At 36.5% G+C, this 12,033-nt stretch overlaps 1 protein-coding gene across 2 annotated transcripts in view; it reads left to right on the top strand.

Moving 5' to 3' along the window:
* Positions 1-864: 864 nt before the first annotated feature.
* tbk1 (TANK-binding kinase 1) overlaps positions 865-12,033 on the top strand; it is a 36,184-nt gene continuing 25,015 nt past the window's right edge. The window contains exons 1-5 of one of the 2 annotated variants that reach the window (XM_058986340.1): positions 865-1,004; positions 9,152-9,267; positions 10,045-10,185; positions 10,833-10,962; positions 11,455-11,636. In XM_058986340.1, the coding sequence (XP_058842323.1) occupies positions 9,181-9,267; positions 10,045-10,185; positions 10,833-10,962; positions 11,455-11,636 (540 nt within the window). In that variant the 5' untranslated portion in view covers positions 865-1,004; positions 9,152-9,180. Of the gene's footprint in view, positions 1,005-1,713; positions 1,849-9,151; positions 9,268-10,044; positions 10,186-10,832; positions 10,963-11,454; positions 11,637-12,033 lie in introns of those variants that run through there. The other variant, XM_034032922.3, reaches the window with a different exon arrangement.

Raw genomic sequence — 12,033 nt, forward strand, 5'->3', positions numbered from 1 at the left:
TGAAAACCCAACTGTGTAAATGGGTAATTGTATGTAAAATACTGTGATATCTGTATAATGTGAAATAATGTATAATGTGATATCTTGTAACAATTGTAAGTCGCCCCTGATAAGGCCGTCTGCTAAGAAATAAATAAATAAATAATAATAATAATAATAATAATAATAATAATAATAATAATAATAATATGGAGCAATGGTACTGTTTCTTAAACATTCACTACAGTATACTATACTATTGTGAATAGATAAGAATACAATGGTGGTATTTCCTAGCATTAGCGTTCCTACATATTAGTAGCAAGTGTTTTGATAAAGCGGATGATATTATTAAGTAAATACATGTAGTATTACTAAAAATAAAGTTAGTATTACATTTAGACAAACATAGGTCATGGTGATTTACGTTTTAATAATATTGATAGCTCAACTTTATGTATGTGATAGCATAGGAATAACGATAATCCTGGTTTTAATGCTCAACCAATCTTTATTTACAGCTTCATTTAACATGGACTCCCCTGCTTGTCGAACCAAGATGTACGCACTTGTTTTTCTCCCGCTGGCTATCACTTGTTGCCCTCTAGCGGTTATTCCAATACAAAATATTGCAAATACGGTATATTACAAAGTACAGGAGATTTTTCAATTTGAAACTTTACACGCTGGATTAACATTTGTTCACAAGGACAGTACACACCACATACCATTCTATTGTGATATAATATTGCTCACGCCTTTAACTCTTTTTTCAGAAAAAATATAAATGTATAGATACATTTTTTTTTTGTTTTTACTTTTGGCCAATCATTAGCGTATACTTCTTCGTACACTTCTATGCGCAAAAAAGAAACGCATCTAAAGCTGCGCTTATATTCGCGATAGTTTGGTCCTTGACACGGGTTGCTCCTCCAGTCTCTTTTTTTATCGTTCTGATTGTGTAATTTACACCCCGTGACCAAATGATGTCAAACTGAGGAAGAGGAAACTTGGCGTTGAAGTGGGTAAGGAAACAAACACAATTATGTATATTGTTGAATAACTCCTTTTTTTTCCCCACCCTCAAATAGTTGTATTTTAGTAAAAATATCTGACAAAATGTATTAAGTTCAATTTTTCCTAGTGTATGTATCATTGTCAAAATTCACTGTTTGTATAAACCAAAAGCCGAATTAATCCTTGCCGGAGGATAAAAATATAAAAACAGGAAGCGATACAGAAAAGCCATGTTTAAAGACCTAACACTCAGGTTTATGCTGCTAGAGAGTTGTTTTTAGTGTAGCAGGATAGAGTAAAATGACTGAAACACTAACTCTATTTAACCCTACGTGATTAGTGTTTACAGTGGGTGCAACCGGGGCAGATGCAGCAAATCTGTCACTAGTCGAGGCATGCAGTTCTGTTTTGCATACATTAACTCACATGTACAGAAATGTATGGTACTGTGCAATTTTCGATATTTATGCATTTATTTATTGAACTAGTAACACGTAAAATAATATGTTAGTAGAAATGGACACCCCTGCTTTGTTTGCATTATCTTTTCCTTTAGTTTAATTACGATGTATTATTAAATAAACATGCTAACATGTGTTTGGTATGTTATGGAAGTTTTAAAAAGAAAAGAAGAAACATGTTTAAGATCGACGATGTATATCGAAATTAAGTTGTAGAAATGTATTTGAACTGTCATTAGAACATTACTCAACGTGTGATGAGGGGGTTTCCCAGCTCACGTCACAGGCAAAACACAGGCAGTGCAAAGACAACCATGCAGAAAGCAGAGAGCAGAGAGCAGCAAGGCCCAGTTGTGTCATTTTAAAATCTACCAGCTTGTCTCCGTGTAAGGTAGAGTATCGTGTAAAACAAATTATTTTAAACTTGGTTATAAATTGTACAGTATTTGCTTTAGCGTTTCATTTGAATAACAGACTTCTCAAAAGTCGTAAAATAACACTGTTTACGATAACATTGTGCACTGAAATGCAGAATGTTTGTTATTTCTTTAAGGGGGGGTGTGGTGGAGGCTTATTTGTCAACAGACTATAGAGAACCGCTTAGACAGTTGTAAAGAAGCATTGTTTAGGACAAGTACCGGCCATTTACAGGTGGTTTCACAGACCCAGATTAGCACTGGACTACAGTACATGTAAGACACTGAGTAGCACTGGACTACAGGACCTATTGTCACTGCAGGTAAGGCAGCCAAGATTACTACAGTAGTCTCTGCGATAGGAACACCTCCTAAGAGAACACTTTGCTTAAGAGAACACCCTTGTGGTGAAACAGATTTTTCCTACTGTAAATGCTCCGGCTAAAGGAACAGGAACTTTGCTTAAAAGAACACCTTTCTGGCACTGCTAGCGATTTGTTCACAGCTGATACAGTACTGTTTTGTAACCTGATAACTAATCACCATCAAAGTTAAAATAAAATGTTTTTTTGTTTTTTTTTACTTTTCAAATGCGACTTGCCATTGCGAGAGTGTCTTGAGGCACACTGATTGGTTTATTAAATCTTTCCAGAACAGCCGTCATGTGATTGAATTGTTTCGTATTCTGATTTCCACGAGTGCACCTCATTGCTACAAAATGGCATGTAAGCAAACGGCGAACGCACCGCCGTTTCTCTTTCTACAAAAAGTTGGAAATTGTTCGAGCGCTTGAAAATAAACCTGAATCAGACACAAGTCGCTGAGCAATTTGGTGTTTTCCGTTCTGGTGAGTTGCATCACCATTCTGTTGCATCACCATGTCTGGAATATTGCTCCTGTACAGGTATTCATAATTATTCATAATTAATCTAGAGCTGTTGCTGCATTTTTTTAAACATGTGTAGGGGTGCTGTGTTAATCTAGTTTGACAGTTAGTTTATTAGCATTAGTTTGTCTTATACTTTATTATAGTTTAACATACACTTGCCTGTTGCTTTTCTCTTATTCTGTTCATGACAAGTAATACATATTTATTTATTTATTGATTCATATTGTGTTTGGTGGTCAACTCCGTCTTAAGTAGCCGGAGACTACTTTACTAGTCGGTCTGAGAAACCCAACACTAATAAGTATTTAGAATCTGGGTATGTATCCAGGGCCGTGCCAAGCCTGGAACAAAGAAGGAGGACATGAATTAAGTCTTTACAATCTTAAAAGGAGTTGACATAGTTAACCATTACTTTAAGCACAGTACAGAAACCAGGGACAGAGGGCACAGTTGGAAATTAAGTGGAGATAGACTTAGGACAGAGGGCATGAGACACTTCTTCACACAGAGAGTGGTGAGTGTATGGAATGGGCTACATAATCATGTTGTTGAGGCAGAAACACTTGGATCCTCTGAGACTCAACTTGACAAAGTTCTGTGATCTCGGAACCCGATGAGTTTAGATGGGCTCATGTTCTTATGTTCTGTTGAGATGAGCAGTAAAAGAAGAAGCGAAAGAGAAGTTGCGGGCATCTTCTTTTCGAGTCCAGATAAGTGTAGTTTATTGAAGATAAAAGTTCTGAGTTGCAAAGTTACAGCCAGACATCTTAAAGGTTACATGGTGACAAGAGTTTGCAGGTATCCTCTCCAAGCACGGATCAGAGCAATACAAGGAACATTTCAGTATTCTCAGTTTAAATGCAGTCTTTCAGTGACATCATGATGTTTCTTTAAACCAATCAGACAAAGACACAAATCTCTTGTCACTTGGTTAATTGTCAATTTGTCCTAACCCTAGCTTCAAAGCATCTGGTTCAATCCAGTTTCTCTTTGAAGTAGCTAGTTTTTATAACCCTCATGAAATCATCTGTAATTTCCAAAGAAACCCTGTTTTATATCTAGTTTGTAAAGATGTTTAACAATATGTTGGTACCTCTAACACAAAAACAATGATCCATCCTAAATGGCAAATGCCTTTCTTGTTAGAACTGGACATCAAAGAAGAGGCCAATACCTATTTCAAAATGTTTTGGAGGTCAGTCTTGTCCTAACAAGGACAAAGTGACCAGAAAGATCTTTATCAACGTACTGTCTAACTAGGAATTTAACCATAATCGGACTTAATGTTTAACCCATTCTGTGAGTTGTATTCTAAGACAAAAAATTCATTTATATCTAAATAAAATGTTCCATCATGTTCTTATCAGTGTATGTCATAATTCCATTTTAGATATAACTGCTCATCCCATTGAGATGAAACTTGGTAAGGACAATTCTTTAAAGGTATCATAAATTAGGTCTTGGTGATTTACTTTTGCATGAGTTCATGACTGTTTGATAAAGAATACAATTGGTGTAAAGTTTAATCAGAAACATTTGCCTGTCCCTGATTCAACTTTACATCAATTGTATTTCTGGCAAGGAGTTATTTATGTTAACATAGAAACGTGTATGGCCACATACTTTATCATTGTAATGTCATTGGCTCACTACATCTGGAATTACAGGTGTGTTTACTGAAACTTCCATGGTAATTTCTTGTAATATGCTGTTTGGTTCTACTTGTTATACTGATGCAGTAGGTTTCATTTTCTACAGCAATGTCAGGGTTGTATTGATTGAAGTGGGCAATTAGTTTCCATAGTGGAAAATACAGGCCATTGTCTTAATGTTTGGTGCACAGCTGTATAATTTGATTTTCTTTCTCAAGTTCCACTGCCGTTTATAGCTGGTACACATTTGTATTCTATATTTCTCTCAATAAAGTTCAATTTCAAGTGGTGCCCAGTGAACATTAACCATTTCAATGCCGCATCATTTTTAAGCTCTGGATATATCAATTTTACAATCATTTTCACATTTTCATTTTATTTTTTTTACAAACTGTTCAATCTGATATTATATACCCCTTATGCTACCTGCAATGCTTTCACGTGGTCAAGTCAGGAAAGAGGGACATTGCACAACTGCACTGGAGAAGTTTTTATTTATTTTTTTGTATGTATTTTTTAATTTTTTTTCACAAGTAAAGGGGTCAAGTCAACATGAATTGAGTAACCATTTTCAGTGTTTTTCCGGTGTTTATTTGATATACACTGATTTCAATTTTGTATCGGGGGTTTTATCGGTTAAAACCGAAAATCAGATGCCCTAATTATATATTAATAGTTGTCTTCATAAACACATCATTCATTTTTTAATGCTCTTTTCTATTAGAGCTTATATAAAACTATAAATAAAAAACAAACATACAATTAAAATAGATATTTTATGTTACTTTGTCGGGCAAAAATAACCTTTAGATATAGATTTGTCTGCTATAATATATATTGTTATGGAGCTATTAAAGGGATTTCCCTGTAAAAAAAAAAAAAAAAGTTCACAAACAGGAACCTTGTGCTTGATAAAATATGTTTTATAAATAGACTGACCTATTAACTTTGCAGTTTGTGCACTAATTACATTTTCAGATTATTTCCCTCTTGCAGTAACTTTATAGAAAGACTACCTATCTGGGGTCCCTGAGTGGCTTACTTGGTAAAAGCACAGCTGTGTGTTGGGTAGAGTGAGCCACATAGTCAGGGGAGCGCAGGTTCGCGTGCTGACTGTAGCTCACTGACATCTGCTCTTGAGTTCTTGGATGTAAAACAGAAAATTGACTTGTTCGTAAGATCGGAGGATGCGCAGGGAGCCTTTCAAATGCCAAATGGTTGGTACAAAACCAGAACAAGCCCATGACGATAAAGACTGGGTTGTAGTCGACTCATTGCTGACAGTGATGAGACAGTATAGGGAAGCAGTTAAAAAGGCAAACAGAATTTTGGTTATAGAGTACAAATCAAAGGAGGTTATTGATGAGGTTGTAAAATGCACTGCTTAGACCTACACTTAAAATACATGGTTAGAAACACACTCGCCTGCGGCAAATTATATCTGATGAGAACTAGTTGATATCTGTGTCTCGGTAGTCCTCTGGGCGAGTACTTAAAACAAATGTACAGATATACTCTCACGTTCACAGTCTTGCGTTTAAAAAATGCAGCAAAGTCAGTTTTCGAACAGGGTGTAGCAGTGGTGAATAAGAATTCATAATGCTTACAAAACAGTCACTTGGAACTGAAACCAGCCTTCCACTTCCCCTGCAATGCCAGCCCCACTTAATGACGTTTTATGTTTGTGTTCTCCCATTGCGAGATGCAAAGTTTATTGTTTGATTTTACTGAAACACATTGCATCTTTGAAGTAAGTGAAAAGTCATTTTACAAAAATGTGGAGATTTATACAGGGTTGCGACCCCCCCCCCCCCCCACAAAAGAAAAAATAAAGACTGAAGATGTGATTAGCAAAGTGGGCCGGTTGTACTAACGAGATCAAAATTAATAAATAAACAACTACCATAATTCACCTTATCGTAATATGTTGCTTAAAACATAATAACACAATATATTCATAATTGTTGAGTTATTACCTATAAACAACAGTAACGTGTAAAGTTTGGGTCTCGCTGTCTGTAGCTTGGTGTTGTTTACATTATCATCAGCATATTTTAAGTGATTGGAAGCTGAAATTACTTTTTTAAAACACATTTCTTATACCAATACAGTACTATAGCATTTTAATAGCAAAACTGTATTTATCTTACGCACCGGTAGTTAAATTGTGGGGAAACTTCAGCGTTTTCAGAAATATTTTTTAAGGGCAGTTATTGTTCCACCCATTAAATCTGCATTATGCCACACTCGCGCTAGCATTCAGAGATAAAGGGCCTCTTTTATGAAAGGGCACACAATTAGTGTGCACGTTGATGCTTTCCATATTTAGTATTGCATTTTTATTCATTGTCGCGTGACATAGTGGGCATATTATGGCGCACACTAATTTTATTGTGCCACCCAATGGTAATCAGAATGAATATGTGATTTGTATGGTGATGCATGATAATGTATTTAAGTGAGGCACCCCGCTCTGAATAATGAGATGAGCTTTATTCACACCGTATTTACTAAATGGCAATAGTCGTAGTGTTCACTTTAAGGTGCACGATAATTAGTTAGTTTGGAAACCAGGCTTTAATCACCGATAGGTCTTACACAGATCTGCTAATAATATTTTCGAATGGTTTTATGTTCTTTAAAACACATTACAGTCATTACAGTATTAGTTGCAGTTTCACAAATGTTCAATTTGTTTCCCAAAGATCAGCCTGCTTCCAGTAGCTGTGACAGTCTTGGGTCAGTTTCTGTTCTCAGTGAGTTTCTGCTCACAGGTGTGGATTACAGTCTTCAAAAGCCTCATACCAGGAAAAACTTAAATCTTGTTAGCTGGGCTCTCATCTCTACATTCTCATTCCCATTGTCAATGGGCAAACACATTTTAACTGAATCTAGGTCCATCAAAGAACCGCACACCCTTGCAACCGAGGCCTTTCATGCAAAAGGATCTAATGACTTATAGCACAAAAGGGACGTGCCAGAACCATCTGTGACAATATAGTGGATGTTGGTCATGATAATGCTGTAATACAGGATGACAGTCACTTTGTTTATCCAAAATATTGAATCCACCATGCTTCCTTTCCACCTTGTTGCTAAGGGAGAGATTGTAACATAGAGACAGATTTTTCCACATAGCAGCCAAGTTCATTTCCAATACGTATCACTTTCAGTAGCTACATATTATTATGTAATACCAGAGCTGAAACTACCTGCTTTAAGTCAGTTCATTAACATTAGGCAGTATTTTGGAAACCTGCTTGCCCCAATTTATTTTATGAACATTTGTTACAAGAATGTAATAACAAAAAAGTTTACGTTTACCAGGAGGTGATAGTGCCCCAGAATTGCTAACTACTCATAAAGTTTGATTCTGTCATTAACAGTAGTGCTACAGTATACAGTTTGCAGCAAATATAAAGTGGCACTAAAGCAATAATTATTTTTGTGTTAATATATGTAAATTATGATTGATTGTTTTAACCCTGGGGTGGAAGTATCAGAGGTCTTGGTTCAAAGCCCAGACACTGTTCATCTTCAGTTTCATCAAGTCCATGTGAGCATTGTTGGGTCAAGTTAAGAAGGTTGGTGAAAAGAAAAGAGTCTAAACAGCATTTAAAACTGATCTTTTCAGAGAAGTAGCAAAAGGTATCCTCCAGACTTTTGCAAAAATGCTTGGGCATTCCATGAGAAGCTGTGACAAGTTTTAATATAGATACCATACTTACCCATATAAAAGTTACCCATGGTAAAAGCAAAGCAAAATTGAATATTGAGTGCATGGTAAAGCATAGGTATGCACTGTAAAGCCGAGAGAGGTATGGTAAAGCATACACAAACATGGTCAACTGTGGTAAATGTAAAGTAGAACCATGGAAAAGACATGGGCAAACTGCAAATTTACTGCAGTAAAGTTTTAGGGTACCATCATTTCTTTATTAAACGTATTATTGTTCTTTTTTATTTGACAAAATGTACATACTGAAAAACATGTATTGTCCGGAGTTTTTTTGTTTAATTTACTTCAGCACAACAAAATATTAATAAAATGTCATAAATTTAACCTTGGTTATCAGTTCTTTAATATAGTGGGAAAGTAGTATTTACTACAGCTGTATGCACTTAAATTTGTTCTTGCTACTTTAAGTAGATAAAAAATGGATAAACTACTGATGTAAACTACTATTTGTCTACGCACTTTCAGTACACTTTTTACTTTTATAAAAGTTAACCACAGCAAATTTGCATGGAAATTTTGCAGTTTTCCCATACTTTGGTTATACTATGCATTTACCATATTTTACCTCTGCTTTACGATTTTCTTACCTTTGCTTGACTATACTTTCACTATAATTTGTTACACTTAGCTATGTACAGTATTTACTATGGGAAAGGGTGCATATCTCTGTCAGTGGTAGTGGAGGCACCTGTGTATGCATATCTATGAAAACTTGGTTCGGACATTCTTTAGAACAATGTATATAGTACTGTATCAGAATCTTGGGATATTCTTATTTGACTTCCATAAGTCACGCTTACATTTTTACATTGACAACTGTCCGGTTGTAATGAAACATAGTATGAATCTTCCTTTGCAGAGGTATCCAAATCCAGATCATAGTTCCCAACTTTTGCACTAGTTCTGGCCTCCAGTTTGTTTGGATAATGAATGTTACTGTTAGATGTCACATATAAACAGTTACTGTGAAATTACCCTAATAATGTCTTGTTTTATAGGATTTGAAGACCTTTTTTGAGCAGCAGACATGCAGAGCACAGCAAACTACCTGTGGCTCCTGTCGGATCTACTGGGACAAGGAGCCACTGCAAATGTATTCCGTGGGCGACACAAGGTTAGTACCTAACTTGTGTAAGGACAGTTTGTAAATGAATAAATCGCTAGATATCTGAATCTCACTGCGTATGCAAGTTACCACAGACTTACTGTAAGCCATCCATATGATTTAAAGGGTAAGCAGCTTCAAACATCATTTTGTTTCTTTCCCCCCCCCCCCCCCCCCCCGAGTTCTGTTGCTCCACTATTGAATTGTAATACATTTTCTCAGTCAGAATCCATTACCCAAGCCTGTAGAGACCTAGTTTCCAGCTTCTTTTAAGAACTTCAAAAGAAACGTCATGAATCCGGAAGACATGGAGACAAAGAGGAAAATGTTTAAATTCAGTACTGGAGCAACAGAACAATACATTTACATATGAAGCTACCTTAGGCTGACTTTAAACTATTGTTGTCAGGCAGTGGAACAACATCACTCAATGCATTGCTACTAGCCAAAGCTATTGCCAGCTTTGCACAAGGCCAAGTATGGTACCATTCATAGATGGCAGAGCATTGACCCACCTTCCTTCTTTTTATCATATGAAATGATTTTGTGTATTCCCATGACTCGTGCATCAATCTAGCAACCAGGAAATCCGAGGCAAAGCTCAGGGCAATCTAAACAGTTCCCCATATAATGCTGATAAAGAATTGTATATTATTAATACTGTTTTTAAGATGTGTGGTTCTATTTGACCAAAAATGTGAGATACTCATAAGAAACTTACTGGTAAGATGTAAAAGTTTAGTAAATGTAGTCCTTTAAGTCAATTTTATTTTTTGTTGTTTACAGAAAACAGGGGACCTTTATGCTGTGAAAGTGTTCAACAATCTCAGCTTCCTTCGTCCTTTGGATGTTCAAATGAGAGAGTTTGAGGTCCTGAAGAAGCTGAATCACAAGAACATTGTCAAGCTCTTTGCAGTGGAAGAGGAGGTAACATAGTGGCATGTGTATTTATAGGATGAATAATAAGTGTGTTTGTTTTAACGTTTGGCATTGGAAGTTGCCAATCGGAGGGTCTTGATCGAACTTAAGTCGTTCACGTGGATCAGTACTATATTAAGAAACATTTGCTCGATTTAAATAAATAAATAAAGAAATACTGTGATGGGGTGAGTTTCCCCTGTGTATGGTGCGGGCTAGAGGTAGCAATGCCAAGCCTATAGGCCTGTATAATATGTGACTGGTTAGGTACTTCTCAAATAAAACATCAAAAGCTCAAATCGGGTGCTCTCTATGTGGCTTACCTGTTAAAGGCAGAGTTGCATGGTGTCCCCAGTGAGTTATACAGTCATGAGAGAAGCAGGTTTGCATCCTGGCTGTGCAAAGTTCACTGTCTTTGCTGGGAATTTCACAGAGAGTGACTCCAGTGCTTCCATGGGTTAGTGAAGCAAATTGGGGTCTAAATTGTGTATAAAAATGGGGGTAAAATAATTGGGCAAATTATGAAGAAAAAACAAAAAAAAGCTGAAATCATGGTACATACATTTTGAAAATTCCATTCCAGGGTACCCTAAAATCAGTCTTGCATTTCCACATATTTATGAAATCAAACTGTTCTCTTGTCTTCTTGTTTTTAGTCCAACACAAGACACAAAGTGCTGGTGATGGAGTTTTGCCCCTGTGGGAGCTTGTACACTGTGTTAGAAGAATCTTCAAATGCTTATGGACTTCCAGAAGCAGAGTTCCTGATTGTGCTGCAAGATGTTGGTTAGTAGGATCCTACTCACCATGCTTAAGAAAACGTATTTTCATATTATGAATACTCTATGGGCAAAATCTGTTGAGGTCTTTCACTTTGATGTCAGATATCCGCTATATTGGGGTCATGTGAGATATTGCCTTCATTCTCCGGAGAGCCCCAAATCCTCAGATAGGTGTCTATGTCATCAATGGCTAAAGATCTGGAACACCTGTTAATCTTGAGTAATTAAGCTAATAATTGGAGGAATTCAGTGACTGAGAGCTTGGTTCAAACGAAAAACAGAAGACCCAGTATCTCTCCCGGCTAATTAATGTTTGTTGCACAGTTGCATTCTTGGATTTGGATGTCCCTTTGATTATCACAAAAACTTATATGAATTACTTATATGAATTACATGTCCAGCACATTTGAACTGCAAATCAGAAACTAGAACAAACCATATCTTTTAAGCTCACTGGTTCTGAAATGTAAGGGCTTCCCCCATATTTTTTCTCCAGTGGCTGGAATGAATCACCTGCGGGAGCATGGCATTGTCCACCGGGATATCAAGCCAGGAAACATCATGCGGATGATCGGAGACGACGGACACTCTGTTTACAAGCTGACTGACTTTGGAGCAGCCAGGGAGCTTGAAGATGACGAGCAGTTTGTTTCTCTTTATGGGACCGAGGAGTACTTGGTAAGCCTGACTGGCTAATATGAATAGCCCTGCACACAGTGACATTACACCCACACTGAATGTTTGCCTGACTGGGAAGATTATTTATTTTTATTCAAACATTTACATTAACTTGCATATGAATGTTATAATTTCAATAAATGAAAATACAATCCAGCATTGCTTGGGACCCGAAAATTGTGCTGCATTATGCTGTGGGTTGGTTTATAGCAGTAATGTTAAATCTAATACTGTGCAAAAAAGCCTTTGAACACTTAAAACAAAAAAAACAAAAAAAAGAAAAAAGATTAAAATACATACAGTAGAAGTACTGTCCAGGTATACCCTGCAATTCGATTGTATTAATTTAAACATGGATTTTACATGGCTCCCGAGTGGCGCATCCAGTAAAGGCACT

This window comes from Acipenser ruthenus, chromosome 14 (genome assembly GCF_902713425.1).
Source record: "Acipenser ruthenus chromosome 14, fAciRut3.2 maternal haplotype, whole genome shotgun sequence".
Classification (NCBI taxonomy): domain Eukaryota; kingdom Metazoa; phylum Chordata; class Actinopteri; order Acipenseriformes; family Acipenseridae; genus Acipenser; species Acipenser ruthenus.